This window comes from Mustela nigripes, chromosome 10 (assembly GCF_022355385.1).
Source record: "Mustela nigripes isolate SB6536 chromosome 10, MUSNIG.SB6536, whole genome shotgun sequence".
NCBI classification, from domain to species: Eukaryota; Metazoa; Chordata; class Mammalia; order Carnivora; family Mustelidae; genus Mustela; species Mustela nigripes.
Window position 1 is genome coordinate 64,471,451 of NC_081566.1, and position 15,553 is coordinate 64,487,003.

The following is a 15,553-nucleotide window of genomic DNA, read 5'->3' on the forward strand; positions in this document are numbered from 1 at the left end:
TGCCGTGTCCCCTGTTTTTTGCTCACACGCTTTGCTTCCGCACGTTATCTGGTTCTTAATCCTAGATCCTCAAAGAGGTGCTGGAACCTGAGACGGTTTATTCTTTCTGAGCACGGTCTGAATCACACCCAGGCTCCCCATGCCAAGCACCAGGAGCCCCAGTGTGCTCCGGGGGTGATGGAGTAGAAGACACCCACCTGATGTGGGGGAGGGGAGGACCGCCGTCACACATGCCAGGTGAGCATGGCAAACTGTCCCCAGCGCCCAGGAGATAATTTGCATAAGCTTATTTCCTGTATTTCACTTAAAAACTTCCCTCCCCAGGCTATAAGTTCCTGTGGTTCTGTTTTTCTTCTGTTTCTGCTTCACTGAAGGCTATGCCATGAAAGTCTAAATATGGGCGGGAGCCAGTACCTTACAAACAGCTTGACCCTGAGCCCATCACAGACCGTCAGGTCCTGTCCGTAACCCCGGTGAGAGCCATCAGGCCCCGGCTCAGCCGTGCGTGCCCAGAGAGACAGCGTGCAGCTGTGGAGAAGCCGGAGCACGTGGGGAGCGGGCGCGGTGGGGGGACAGACCTCCCCACGGGGAAAGCACCCACTGCCCTCTGCAGGACTGCAGTCGGGGAGCGCTCATCCACGTCAGAAACCGTCCTTGGAGACAGCCCTGAGCTCATGAGGAGGCCCTGATGTGCTAACGTGCACTCTCATCGAGCTGTGGACATAGACCAAAGCCACAAGAAGGAGCGTCCGTAGCTGCCTCAGGCCCCTGCGGAGAGCAGACAGAGGGGCCTGGGAGGGCGCTCACGCTTCTAGTTCCCAACCCGGATGCCTCCACCCTCTGTCAAACTGGATTCCTCCTTCGCGGAGAAAGCCTCTCCAGGGACAGTCCCCAACCCGGTCCTCATGCTGCTGGCGCTTGTGCTGCTGATGTGCGGTGAGTAGGACGTCCAGGCCCGGCCTCCCAAGGTCTCCGCCTGCACCCACGGAGGCCAGGACCTCGGCCTCCGACCTGTGGCTCGGAGTCAGGCAGCGGGTGGGGAAGCCGGGAGAGCCAGGCGTTTGAAGAAAACTACCAGTTCACTTTTGATCTCATAGGAAGTGCTGAGTGTCTGTTCTTCCTTCCGAGGTGAACTCTGTGTCTGTTCTCCATGTTGTGGGTGGCTGCGGGGGTGGTTCGCCCCACAAACGGGGCTCTTTGTCCTCACGGTCCTCCTCCCTTCCTTTGTCTTCTGTCCCTGGCCCCGCCTGCCTAGCTAGAGTGGACCGTCCCCACCGCCACCACCGACGCCTGCTTCCAAATCCCCGCTCCTGGCCCCCCCACCCCTACCCCACCCTATGACCACGGGGCATTTGCAACTTTCCCTCTCAGCCCCATGGACCGGGGTTTTTCACTGCCTGTTCCTGGCCTCCGCGCCCCCCGCCTCTCAGCTCGATGCGGGGGCTGGCCCAGCCCCGCCCTGTCTACACGCTCCGTCAGCTTCTCCGTGGGCTTCACACCAGGGCCCAAGCAGCTGCGCGTGACTTCCCACGGAGGGCACCATCCTGTTGACTCACATCCCTTTAAATGCGGGGCACACATCTCGGGTGGCCCCTGTAGGGCCGGAGACCCTTCCACCCCTTCCCACTCGGTGCCTCCCACTCAGGCCCTCAGCCCACCATCTCCCGCCTTCTCTGTCTCCTCAATCTCCGTCCTACTCTCGGGTTGTAATCCTGCTGCATGTCACTGAGGAAGTGAAAGCCATCAGAAGACAATGTCCTCACCTTTCTGCGGCCGTGTCTGTGGACCTGCCGACCCCCGCTGTCTGTCCCCGGGCAGGACAACCCGTCCCACCTCCCGTGCAGGACGGGACCCCCCCACTGCCCCCCGTATGCACTGGGTTCTCTAACGCTCTCGCTTTCTCAGAACCGTCCCTGTCCCGTCAGCACATTGCTTCATCCCGGGTTAGTCCGGTGAATGCACAATCACGCCACCGCGTCTTTGCCCCTAAGACGAAGGGAATGTGCCGTGACCATGTTCCGCTCCCTTTCACAAAATTTCCAGAGAGCTGCGGGGCTTGCCTCATCGCCACCCACCCTTCCTGTTTTAAACTCATTTTTAACTTACCTCACATTAACTTTCACTTTTACGATACAGCAGCTCCGATTTTCCGGAAGGATCTGCCGTCCGGTGAGCTCCCGCGCCGGCACGACGCAGAGCATTTCCGTCTCCTCAAACCCTCCCTCCTGGCCTCCACCCCTTCAAGCCCTGGCGACTGTTGTTGGTTCTCGGTGCTATCAGGTCCTTCTCCCCCTTGGCCATGGCTGTCCACCTTTCGTCCCCACCCCTGCCCCTGCTGGGACCACCAACCCCTTCCCCGTCACCCCAGCCAGGGCTCTGTTTTCGGCTTCCTTTAACTTGGACTCTCCCAAGTGGTCCTTCACCCCGTCTTCTGGAAGCACTTCTTCCTCAGCTTCTGGAGCACCACAGGCTTCTGGGTTTCTTTCTAACTCAACACCTGTTGCTTCCTGACCACCAGAGGTTGGAGTTGTCCAAGGCTGGTGCCAGACCTCACACTCCACCCATGTGCACGTCCCCGCCCGGTTCAGACACTTCCTGCGCCACTTTGACCTTCAGCTCAAGCTTATGTCCCCAGCTCTGGCCTCTCCTCCGAGCGCCGTGCATGCGCTCCGCAGCCAGTCAGCTGTTACACTCCACGTGGCCAAACGCATGTCCTGATCTCCCGTGAGTTCCCCCAACTTACCCAGGTGACCGTGCCGTGCTCCACTCTTCCAGCGGCTGCGACCAAGACTCTAGGACTTACACTCATCCCTCTCTCTCCTCGACACTTGACCTCCCATCCATAAGTAAGTCTTGATTCTACTTTCAAATTTATACTGGACTCTGGCCCTTCACGGTGGCCCTGCCTCGCCCGAGCTCTTCCAGACTACATCTTCCCGACTAAATGGCCACTAGTGGCCTCCCTGCTTCTCCTGCAGGATGGGGGGCGGCCCTTCTCCCAGGATAAGAGTGATTTTACAAACGTAAGTGGAGTCAGAACTGTCCCCAGCTCCCCATCATACCTGGAATGAAATCCAGACCAGGTGCCAAGTCCAGGGAGCCCTCCGTGACTCACTGACCCTCTCTACCACACCAGCGCCCACCGCCGCCCCTCTGTCAGCTCCAAGGGCACCACCTTCTCTTCCCCACCCCACCACAAGCTCATTCCTTCTCACGTCCTTTGCATTGGCTAGTTCTGTGTTGGGGTGCTCATCCCCAAACACCCCAAAGGCAGCTGTCAACTTTCATTCTGTTTTCTACTCAGCTGACAGCCGTCCAAAGTGTCCAAACTGTCCTAAGACCCTCGGACTTGTGTCTCGGTCTCATCCCTCCTGTAACACTGATCACTCTCTCAAGTCAGGCTCTTTGGTGATTTTTCAATTGGCTCTCTCTCCCGAAAGTCCTGGACAGCAGAGCCTGCTGTTTGTACTCGCTCCCGCAACGCCAGCCCGTGCACAGGCCCTGGCACGCCATCATAAGTGCTTGAAACCGTGTGTAGAACGGACGGATAAAAAATGTGATTTTCACGCTAGCCCCATCGATTCCATTCTCCTACCTGAGGCAGACATTAGTCAGACCAGCGCTTCAGCTCCAACAGGCTACACAAGTCAGACTAAACATGGGCTCAAATAGGTACTAATAATTTGCTGGATGGTAAATAAATCCCAAGCCCTATTCTAAGCATTTTATGGACATGAACTTATTTAATCCCTGCAGAAACTCTGAGGGAGTCTATGATTACCTGCATTTCACAGAAAAGGAAAGCGGAGCCCAGAGAGGTGAAGCGTTGTCCCTGGGGTAGCACAGCTTGTAAGGGGAAGAGGCACGCTTCAGGGCTCTGTCTTCTGGCTGCAGAGCCTGCATCTCCCCAGAATGTTCTGTTCTTGAGCGTGATGCTGCCATACTACCTACAGTCAGACCCTTGAGGTGTGGGAGAATCTTGGGAGAAATCCGGATTCTTTCTGCGGACCTCGTCCACCGGGGCGTTGGTGAATAAAGGGCGTCGGGAGCAGGAGGCTGGCTGCTGTGACTGCGGTGGGCCGGCCCGGGCTGGGGTCACCTGGACATTTGAGAGGAGGGATGAGAGTCCAGGGCTTGAAGGGGCCACGGAACGAAGGCACCACCCTCAGCACGGATAGGAGCGGTGATCGGGAAGGAGCTCCTGAGCACAAAAGGAACCGTGTGGTGTTGGGGATGTAGGCGAGGGAGCGGGGATCAGGAAGGATGGGGGGAGGAGAGTAGTGGGCAGGAGGGGGGGCGTGGAGGGGGAGGGAGTGGGGGAGGGGGAGGAGCGGGGAGGGGGAGGGGGACGGCTGCAGGAGGGCACGCGGAGAACCGCCCTGGGGACGGTCAGCCAGGCTGCAGGGGCTGCCCGTTTGGAATTCGCACCTGCACTGACCTCTCCTGACTTCTCTCCTAGCTGCCCCCTGCGAACCAGCCAGTGAAGGTGAGTCGGGCCTCCCTTTCCTCTTCGTGGCCCAATCCGTGCGGCAGGCCCACGGGGGTGCTGGCTGCCCTCCGGTGACAGCCGCTGAGGTCTACCACGGCAGCGGCTCCCTGGGGACCAGGCTGCTTGTGTTCAGGTCAGTTTCTGCACCTGACACGTGGCCGCTCAGTTTGGGGGAGCGGGTCTTCTTGAAACCATAGCCCTTTCTGTGGGGAGTGGCAGCTCGGGAAGGGAGAGGCTGTTCCACCGGAAGCCACAGAGTGTGGGAGACGGACGTTAGAAGACTCGTCGTCCTCCCAGACTCGGGGGCGGCAAAGCCCTCGTGTCTTCCCCATGAGGTGCTCCCCCAGGAGCGATGGAGGAGACGCCGCCATCACACATCCATGGAGAACGTGACAGTCGGTCCCCGGGACCACGGGAAAGCCAAGTAGCTAGCTCTCTGTCCCCCTCCCATTTCCAGCCCTGCTCTGTGGCCACAGCTGTTGCCCATGCGGCTTCTCTCTCACTCTGGTTGGCACAAACCCATCACTCCGACGCTCATTCGAGGTCTTGCTTCCACCAGATGAAGAGTGGAGGAAGCTTTCTCCCAGAAGGAATCTTCCACTGAAGCGCATTTCAACCCAGGATACATCAGAATCGCTGCCTTACATAGAAAATACTACCTGCAGGACTCGAAGAAGCTTCCTGCCCCGCCAAGAACACAGGCCATGCACACAGCCGGGGAGCACAGCTTTGCACAAATACTGGGGACCAGCCCAGGCTTCTGGGATGCTCTCCCAAAGTTTGTCCAAGTGGAACTCAGGCTGTGGGTTAATACTGACACACTCTGTGCCTGATCCTGCTTCTACCCCTTGAGCGCCCAGTCTGAGCCCAAGCACCGATCCAAATCCACATCCAGCAGAAACAAAGCTTCCACTACCAGGGACTTGCCAGGTCTGCCTGGGAGTCTGAGAACTCTCTGAAACAAGCTCGGAGCTACAAGACCGAGCTCCAGGCCTTGCAAACTGCCCTGTCTGGTGTCCCCTCCACGCCATCAGCCCCATTCGGAAGAGTGGGGAATGGGGGCTTGGACACCTTTTTTATTCCTTTCTCTGTCCTCAGTCCTCTGGGGATTGCAGGATTCCCAGGAGAAAAGACCACCCCTGCCAGGAATTCCAGGCCCCGGAGCAAACCTTCTGGTACTAACCCTGGACTAGAGTTTACAAAGTCCCAGGGTAAAGCATCCCAGGAGCAAGGCTTGAGGCTGACAGGTGTGGCGGCAGCAGCCCCCTCTCGGGATCCAGAACATGCGGCATTTTTATCGGAGCAGAGGCTCTGATGCTGGGTAAACAAATACTTCGAGAGCTGCTGTCCTCCAGGATCTGATGTCTTGTTGGGGGCTGCTGCCAGGCAGACGGAGAGGAGGGGAGGCAGGACCCAGCTTTGCCCATCTGTAGTGCATTCATAGAAGAGCCCCCCCTGGCTGAAAAGGGAGACATCCCTGGGGCTCAGGGTATGGAATGAAACTGCCCCTGACAGCCGTGGTTCACACGAGATTTGCACAGAGTCGCAGAGCAGGGGAGCTGCGCGTGTGCGAGTGGCATTTTCAGGCAAGCGTACACCTGTTCCTTCCGTTGGGAGCAGCAGTAACGGGCAGGAGAGGTTCAGTAAAGAAAGCATTAAATTCCTCTAATCTTTCCCCGACTGGCCGATCGTCCCATGTCACATTCTGTCCTTGAAAGACAGTGTGTGGCTCTGGGATGCCGGGGGAGTGAGCGGAAGAAGATAACCGACATGGTTTATGACAGGAATGAATGAAACACTCTCGCTTTTCCTGAAACGTCAGGCTTCACCCTCTCTGGTAACAGTGGTCGGCGCCCGGCCCTGTGTCCAGAAAAGGTGTTTTTAGTTTGTGGACAGAGATGTCAAAGAGTGGAAACCAAGCGGGAGGTAGAGGTTGCCTTGTGGGGGGCGGAGACATGGCACAGGGTCAGGCCGGGCTGGAGTGGGGGGCCGTCTCTGCACCCAGTTCGCCTTGTTCCAAACACTGAGAGCCCCGTGTGCCTCTGACGGGAGCTCTGGAACCCATTGCCCGGGGATTTGTCTTTCGTCCCTCTCTCTAGCATTGCTTCTGACAGCCAGGCCCTCTCGGCCCAAAGAGGGGGGCTCGATGACCCTGACCTGTGAGATGCAGGCCACTTCTCAGAAGCTGGGTGCTCCAGTCCAGTTCTGCTTCTTCAGAGAGAGTCAGGCCCTGGGGCAGGGCTGCAGTCACTCCCCAGAGCTCCAGCTCCCCACCGTGTGGAGGAAAGACTCGGGCTCCTACTGGTGTAAAGCAAAGACCTTGGCGATCAGAGTCACTTGGAGCCCCAGGATCCAGATACAAGTGCAAGGTGAGCCCGGGGTCTGCACGGGGAACTTACACAGGGTCGGGGGCCCGAGGCTGCTCTCCCCTGGGGCGTAGGAGCTGGTGGAGACATGCTGGAGCTTCTCTCCTTCTCAGAGTCTTGAAGGGATCTGCTCCTATTCACCCTAATCCCGCTCAAGTGCCCAGGAGAGTACTTAGAAGCCCCTCACGGCATCCTCCCTGTGCTGGAGAGTGGGAGCAAATCACTGCAAAATCCCGACCCCTGGCGACATCCTCCCCAGGGGGGACACGTGTGGCCGTGGTGGGGAGTCACGGGAGCTACAGAGAAGGGAGAACTCAGACCTGCACGGTAAGGGCCCGCTTTGGGCCCGAGGCTATGGGAGGCGAAGCTGGGGCTTGGTTTTGAAAGAAAGGAGAAGGGGGCGTTTGGTGACTGACCTCTGTCACTCCATGTTCCGGAGGGCGCTAACGTCCTCCCCCATTCTCGACAACAATGTGTCCACGGTGCCAGGAAGAAGATGTGGAGCACCTCCGGAAGGTCGGCTTCCCCACCCTTGTTCAAAACTCAACACTGGTGAGGCCGGACAGGAGCAAAGAGCCACTGGTCAGCCAGCTCGGCTCCAGGCCCCACGTGCGCTAGGTCATGGGACCGCCCCAACTGCAGGAGATAGCTAGTATCCCGCCCCTGCCTTGTACAGACGGGAGACTGAGTCTGACAAGTGAAGCGGTTGCATCAAGCACCCACAGTAAGACGTGGGGCCAACATTTGAGACCAGACAGCTCGATCGGCTGTCTGTCCTGTGGCCGCCGTCGTCCTGTGCCCTGCAGAGCGTGGGCTGGAGAGGCCCAGGCCCTGGGAGCCCCACTGCCCCAGGAAGGGAGGGGAGCCGCAGCCACCATGTAACAGTGTGGCCTTCTCACCCCCCGCACTGTCCAGCTGACGGAGGCCGCCCCCAGCCAGCAGCAAACACCACCCCCCACCCCAGAATGCCACCCACCACCACAGAACAACACCAGTTATTGACTTGACCCAAGGCCCGTGCTTTCGGGACTGTCACATCCCAGGTGTCTCCTTGTGTTTGTGTAGGAGTCCCCGTCTGGAATGTGAGCTTGGAGACACAGCCTCCAGGGGGACAAGTGCAGAAGGGAAAGAAGCTGGATCTCATCTGCTTGGCCACCCAGGGCACAGGAGACATCACCTTCTCCTGGTACAAAGGGGTCCTGGGTTTGATTCTGGAAACAAAGACCCAGCGCTCACTCACCGCCAAGTTCGAGATCCCGGCGGTGACCGACAGTGACGCAGAGAACTACTTCTGCACGGCCGACAACGGCTACCACCCCAGCATCAGCGAGCTGGTCAGCGTCACTGTCAGAAGTAAGTTTCGGAGCTTCTGTCCCGCCAGCACCCCCACTCGCTGGGCTCCACGTCCCTCGGGGCTCCGTGCAAATGACCAACGGGGCTGAGCCTCTGTGGGCAGGGATTACGAGTTTGTCACGGTGTGGAGACCCCATCCAACAGCCCCTGTCTCCCTCAGGTCCAGTGTCCCGCCCCGTCCTCACCCTCCGGGCACCCGGGGCCCAGGCCTTCCCTGGGGACGTGATGGAGCTTCGCTGTGAGGCCCAGAGCGGCTCTCCACCGATTCGGTACCGGTTTTACCATGAGGACATCATCCTGGGGAGCAACTCGACCCTGTCTGGAGGAGGAGCCTCCTTCAACCTCTCTCTGACCACAGAACATTCTGGAAACTACTCCTGTGAGGCCGACAACGGCCTGGGGGCCCAGCGCAGCGAGGCGGTGATGCTCAGCGTCACAGGTACGGCTCAGGCCATTGAACTGTCTTGGCCAATGTCCCTCTCTGGTATCCCAGAGAGTTGTATGGACCCCACAGCATCTGAGGGTGGTGCTGCCCCGGGAGGTGTGTCTGAGAGGCACAGAGGCCATGAAGGCTGTGCCTCCCTCCTGCCATGAGGGTGATGAGCTGCAAATCACATAAGTTAGTCCCGCCACCCCCGCCCCTCGCCCGGGAAGAGCAGACCTTGGCTTCAGCTCACCCGAGACGTCTGCTCTCCAAAGGCCAGCCCTGCTGCAGGCTGGCTCACGGGCAGACCTCTCCCCTCAGTGCCTGTGGAGGACAGAAAGGAACTTCTCGCCTCAGGAGTCCTGGAGGGGCTGCTTGGCACCCTTGGTCCCACTGTTATGGCCTTATCACTCTGCTGTTGGCTCAAGAAAAGAATGGGTTAGTATTTATCGATTCTGGTATTTCGTTACTGTGAACTTTGTTTTCACAGAAATAGGCGGGACTGGGGACAGACAGGAACACGGTGGGGGTGGGGGGGATACGTGCTGCCAGTCCCCAGCCCAGGAGCGGTGCCTGTGTCTGTGGCCGAGTCCCCCAACCCCTGTGTGTGATCAGTCGGGGCTCAACTGATGTCCGCTGCTTCCAGGATCTAATTTTCACCCCAAATTCTGACTCTATTAAAAACAACAGGTCAGCTTCTAGAAGAGAAACGCAGTTAGCAACTCCAGCTCTGCCGACCACCCCCCAGTTAAACTCCGTGCCTCTGTTCTCATCCCCCCGAGCACCGTCACGAGCTCTTCCCGCTTTCTGGAACGCTCACCTATGCACCCGCTCGTCTGCTCACGGCAGGATCTCTGCTGCTCCTCAGCCTGTCTTTTTCCCCCAGAGGCTTCAGCCAGCCACACGGCCTACAATTCTCTCCTTTTACTCTTTCCTCAGAGCCCTAAGTTGTTCAGCTTCGCCCCCGCTCGCAGCTGGTAATTGCATATTTATTCAGGTGTTTAATCCCGGACTCCTGTTCTCCCCTGAGCAAGATGGAGACCATGCGAGAGTCTCACTGAAATTCTAAACTCGTCCTGCCGCGTGGGGTCCGTCACCTCACCTGTAACGTGGCTGTGGCTGTGGTGCTTCTGAGGGCTCTTGTCGTGACAAGAGTAGGTGGTGTGTTGTTGTCGAAATCAAAACCCAAAGCAGAAAAGACAATAGGTGTTCAGGTTCAGAGGCTCGGGCTCAGGTCCTTGCCGTGGGAGGAACGTCTGGAAGCCGACTGCTGCGCACGGAGTGTCTTCCCCTGCGAGTGAAGAATCCGAGTCGACGACAGCCAGGACGCCCTCCGGCACGCGGTGACAGGCCTGGGGAGCAGCCCCCGCACAAGGGCCATCTGATTCCCTTTTGACGTGTTTGCCCATCTGCTTGACTTCTAGGGAGACGAGAGGCTGAGGACCCGGGCAGGTGAGGCTCTGCTCCCTCTGCGCGTGCCGATGATGCAGGAAAGCCACGTTCCCCGCTCCGACTGGTCCACTCTCATGCGCTTGTTGTGTATTTTATTATCTGGAGTTCTCCCACTGCTGACAGGGTCTGTTTGCTGCTCCTCCTCATTTGTACATGGACGAATTAATCCAAATCCTTTTTCCGTCATTCATCCTGATTCACCTCCCCCACTAAACGGACCCATTTCACACATTCACCAGTGAATTGATTTATCCAATCGATTAACCGATACCTGAGCATCTGTGAGTCATTTTGATGACAGGATCCCGAGATCCTGAAAGTATCTCAAAGGCATTAAGATACAAGCACATGTCCGTCATTCAAGCCAGAGAGTGATAACCATCCCGAAAACTTGCTGGCAAAGTTCTTTAGTTTAGAGGAGGAAAATATTTTTAAAACATCAACGTTTCGTTGACATATTTTTGTACCATGTTGTTTATGCTAACAAAAATCAGATTATTTTCCCAAATCAGAGTAGCGGTCTTCCAGGGGTACAGAGCCCTGTACATGCAAGTTCACTTTCTTCTCTCCCTTCCTCAAGCTGCTTGTTCTGCCTAACAACCTGTTCTCCACGGGGGGGGGGGGGGGGGGGGGGAATCAATATTCTCACTTCGTAGTCACTGAGCGCTTGTGATGGGAGGGGCCCTATTTTAGGTCTGGGCAACACTGCACTGAACCCATTATGTAAGGACCTGTGTTCATGGGCTGTGCACTCCATGGCTGCTCTGCGGTGCCTTGCTCAGCCCAGGTACAGAGTTTATAACACACAGTGGAGCTCACTGTGGATCTTCCCAGAAGTCAGTATTCGGCTGAGGACCCTTGCTAACAGGCTTGTCTCCTTCAATGTCTCGCTCACAACCCTGGACAGTAATGTCTGGGGTATCTGGGATGCTTTCCCACAGAGTTATCTTGTGTTTCTGTGTCTGCAGGATCCCTCCCAGCCCCGTGCCACAGGTGCCCAACTACATCAACTCAGCGGTCCCACTGCAGGAACAGTTTGTATACGAGAATGGTGAGGTTTCCCAAAGGTTCTGGCCCAAGCAGCTAGAGGGGGCCAGGGAAGGGGTGGAGTCTGCTATCCCACCAGTGCCTGCTGTGCCCCAGCCACCCCCAACAACAGATGGCACATCCGTCTTCATGGTGACAGGTGGTAGGCATGGAATGAGGTAAGTGGTAGGAAGAAAGGACTGTGTCACTATGCCTCCTTTCTTCTCTTCAGTGAATGTCGTAAGCGGAGACGAGGTCTACTCTTTGGTGTACCACAGGCAGCAAGAGCGGCAAGCAGCAGGTGAGACGTAAGGGACTGAGTGTGTCTCTGACTTTTGTCTTTTCTGGGACCAAGTGGATAATCAGTGCCTGCAAGTGGCATATGGAAGTGTTCTTCAGCACTGCGGCTCTGCCTTGCAGTTGGCTGTGGGGTTTGCTCTACTTTCCTGAGCACTGGCCTTGGGTCTGGGAGCCACCCCCAGGAGAGTCCAGTTCTGGCGCTAGCTCAGCACAGCCTGGTCAGAGGAACACTGGGGTGGTGGTGTCTGCCTGCCCTCCTTGTGTGGACTCACTTGTGGCTATTGTCCCATCCATACCTCGAGGGTCCAGAAATGTGAAGAGTGTAAATGCCCGGAGGGACTTCTTACACGTCCACCTCTAGGCTGCCCCTGGTCCTCCGTACAGCAAGGAAATCATGTTTGTAAGAGATGAAAAAGCAAGAATGAAATTGCTGACAGAAATCAATACATGGGAAGTTGATAGGAGGAGAAGAAGCCTTTATTAGCATGACTTTAGGGAAGGACTTCAAATAGAAGTGAAATCTTACAGCACACATCTTATGTTCCACAGTAGACCCCCAAAGGACACCTACCTCAGGCCAGGTGAGTTAGAAGACGTACAGAATTTCTTTCCTGCTCTTCTTTCTTTCTTCCTGTGACTGGTTCTCAAACTCTTACAACTATGGCCACTTAGGAAAAACCAAAGGTTCTCAGGGTCTATCTCCTCCCTTATCTCCCCACACAGCGGGGAAAACATTTGGTCATAACAATAAAGCCTCACCATGCAAGTGAATGTGAGAGCCTTGCACAGATGTTTCCTTTAGCAACAACACATGGATGATCTGTAGGTACAGTGTAGCTACGGCAAGTCTAAAAATTCTTACCTTTAAAATCTTTATCCTGAAATATTGTTGAACCACACACACATACCACTTTGTGCTGTGAGGTTAACCACAGAATCTGTGGAAAACTAAATTAATATTGAACAAAGCTAAACTAATAGTGATTTGTGTCAACTCAGTAAATTTTAAACCTTGAACAATCCAGGCAATCTCTGGTAATACAAAAATACTTTCAGAAAATTACAGGAATTCCAGCTCTACATGGGTGCAAGGATAGTACGTGCTTTGTACATTTGTCTAGTATAGAGAGGGGGAGTAGCCAGAGGTCTCAGGGCAGAATTTGTGCTTAGTTTAATGTAGTTTATGAGTACGAAGCTCTGACATCCTTAAGAAAAAGTGATAGCCTGTGGAAATGCCTAATGGTGGCCCATTATCCCATTATAATGGGAGTTTGCATGTTTGGGTGAACTTATGGCTCATCAGAAACACCTCTGCAGCCCACTCGTGGGACACAGGCCTTTGAAAATGCTCACCTATGGTCAGTCTTCCAAGAGGCTCTACTTTCTGGGCTGTGTGGCGTGCAATGATAGGACGCATCCAGGGTGGCTGGGGAAGAGAACCACATGTCTTCCCTGCTCTGGTCCTATCCATATGCTTTTGCTTTTAGAATGCCTCAGCCATCTATTTTAAGCTGAAGAAGGCAAGCCCTGCAGATGTGGACTATGAAGACGCCATGTAAAGTCCTGGAAGATTCTGCTCTTTGGAAACCATCCATGAGCCCAAGCCTCAGGACTATGTTCTTCAGAGATCCTGGGGTAGTCAGCTTTCCAGGACTTCTCATCTAGGTGCTTCCCCCCAACCCCCCAGAGACTATTCCTGCATCAGGCTAAAAGCCCTGAAGAAACCATCCAAAAGACCCAACATGAATGCAGGGGTGGCCATACTCCTGCTGGTTCTTTTAGGCACAGGTCAAATTGTGCTCTAACTTCATTCTATAAGAGGAAACAGGGTGGGTGACCTTGGGGTGGAGGGACAGTGAAGCTTGCTCGGAGTGCATGGACATGGGGTTAACGATTCTGCAGGCAGCTGTGCAGAGGTGAGCGTCCATCCTCTTGTCCAAGTGCAGATGCCCTCTGTGATGGACTCCAGAACAACCCTGACACATACGTGACTCTTCCTGTTTCTGCATGAAATACGTGACTCGGTGCACTTGGAATCACTATATCATTATCCAGAGTAACTATGGGTACATTCAATTTCAGTGACATGTTTTGTATGCACAGACTCATCTAGATGCCCCCATATTTATCATGACATACAATCTTTGTGTCACCACACACAAAGTTCTGTATTTGCTGCACCTCTAGAAGCTTACGAATATAGTTTTTCTTCTTTTATTCACGAACTTCAAAAAAATATGACAATACAATTTGGAGTCCATGTTTTCATTTTAAAACAATTAATTATACACTAACTCTTACAAATTAAAACAATTTAGACGTATATAATATAAAATGTTGGAGCCTTCCCTATATCTAACACCACAAGTGGTACCCCTGTGTTTAATAACTGAGCATTGATGGGGCGCCTGGGTGGCTCAGTTGTTAAGCGTCTGCCTTCAACTTGGGTTGTGATCCCAGGGGCCTGGGATTGAGACCTGCCTGGGTCTCCCTGCTTGGTGGAAAGCCTGCTTCTCCCTCTCTCACTCCCCCTGCTTGTGTTCCCTCTCTCGCTGTGTCTTTCTCTGTCAAATAAATAAATAAAATATTAACAAATAAACAAAAACCAGCATTGTTAAACACTATCATAATAAATTTTAATCTTTTCTTTTTTTTTTACTATTATTAAGGAGTCTTTTATTTTTAATAAAGCTGTAGTAAAAACCATAAGTAAGCCCTCAGAATCCTTTTCAATCACTGATGCAGGTTAGGTAGATTCCAAAAATTTCCCATTATTAAAAAAATACTAAAATAAATGTCCTCACACAAATGTATTTCTGCGTTCCCACTAATCCATCTGAAGGAATAATCTGTAAAACAGGGACTCGGACATTTTAGGTCACGCACACTCTGTGTTTGTGCTGAATACTCTTGAACCAGGGAACACAGAACCAACGACACGTAGAGCACCGTCTGTGAGAAAAAGGTGTCATTGCTATTTCAATTAAAAATGTTACAATGACTCGTGCAACTGAGCATTTTTCCCGTAAATTGACTGTTCATTTGTAGCTCTTCCCTGTTTCCTGTGCTGGCCCTTTGTGCATTTTCTCAGTGTTCATTCAACTCCTTCTTACAGCTTTTGGAGGACCTACTTATAACTTATACCCAGTGAGGTGTGCATAGTTTAGGTGTTCAGTTCCACTGGTCCGACAAATACACACCCACGTAACCCAAACTCTTGTTGGGATGTAAAATTTCTCCCTCATTCCAGAAACTTCCCTCACATTCCCTCCCTGTGATTCTGTTCTAAAAATGTTCTTGCACGTTCTTACAATGCCCTCATGATCTGGGTGTATATTCACACAGGATATCATATGTACGTTTGGTGTGAGGTAAGAATCTGACTTCTCCTGTTTTGGAATTTTATATTTATATTATGACTTTACTTTTTGGAATAAAAAAATTTATGTGAGATAGAGATTGAAGTATTTTTTTCAGACCAATATCAATTATCGACTGCTGTTTACCAAGTAGTCTGTTCTTTTTTGTAATTCCGTGCTGCCTTATCTCATTCTAATAAAAACTTCCTGTTTAATACTTCTGCCTGACACTAGCACCATTTGAACATCTGTGCAGGATGACTTTTCCCATCGCTGGATTGGCTCCAACCACATCCTCCCAGTGTTCCTCCTGCATGCCCTGGGGCCATCCCGCTTCAGGAGCTCTGCACCCACTCTCGCCGGTCCTGGGATGCTCTTCCTCTGCAACCCTCACTGGCTCTCGCCTCCTCAGCTGCCTTTCTCCCTTACGTTTCTGTTTCTGGCCCATGGAAATGTTTACCTTTTTCTTTCTTAGGACAAATGTAGATTTTTAAATTTCATGTTTAATCTGCCACTGTGAAGTGTTTGAACCTCAGGCAGGACTCCAGGAATGAAGTGGGAGCCCCAGGGGACCAGAAGCTTGAACTTTTTTCTGGATTTACACGTGTGTTCTGCCATTTACTAAATCTGCAGTTTTGAGCGAATTGGTTAATTTCTGTGTATTTCTTCATGTTTAAAACTGGATAACAATTGTATCTAATATATCATGCAGTCTTGTTCATCAGGTAAAATCATTTGTTTAAAGTGCTTCAAGATCAGCTGATGCATCACTGAACTCTATCTC

At 53.7% G+C, this 15,553-nt stretch overlaps 1 protein-coding gene across 9 annotated transcripts; it reads left to right on the plus strand.

Moving 5' to 3' along the window:
- Nucleotides 1-333: 333 nt before the first annotated feature.
- FCRL1 (Fc receptor like 1) lies at nucleotides 334-14,074 on the plus strand. Of its 9 annotated transcripts, none has more exons than XM_059413579.1 (11): nucleotides 335-936; nucleotides 4,460-4,486; nucleotides 6,589-6,858; nucleotides 7,921-8,208; nucleotides 8,369-8,647; nucleotides 8,954-9,070; nucleotides 10,057-10,084; nucleotides 11,053-11,135; nucleotides 11,343-11,411; nucleotides 11,963-11,991; nucleotides 12,898-14,074. In XM_059413579.1, the coding sequence occupies exons 1-11, from the start codon at nucleotides 828-830 to the stop codon at nucleotides 12,967-12,969; spliced, it is 1,371 nt and encodes a 456-aa protein (XP_059269562.1). In that variant the 5' UTR covers nucleotides 335-827; the 3' UTR covers nucleotides 12,970-14,074. The 9 variants fall into 9 exon arrangements, 8 of the variants coding, with proteins under 8 accessions (XP_059269562.1, XP_059269564.1, XP_059269560.1 ...); XM_059413577.1 differs by having other exon boundaries at nucleotides 336-936; nucleotides 11,960-11,991; XM_059413585.1 differs by having other exon boundaries at nucleotides 867-936; nucleotides 4,460-4,622; nucleotides 11,960-11,991.
- The last annotated feature ends 1,479 nt before the right edge of the window (nucleotides 14,075-15,553 follow it).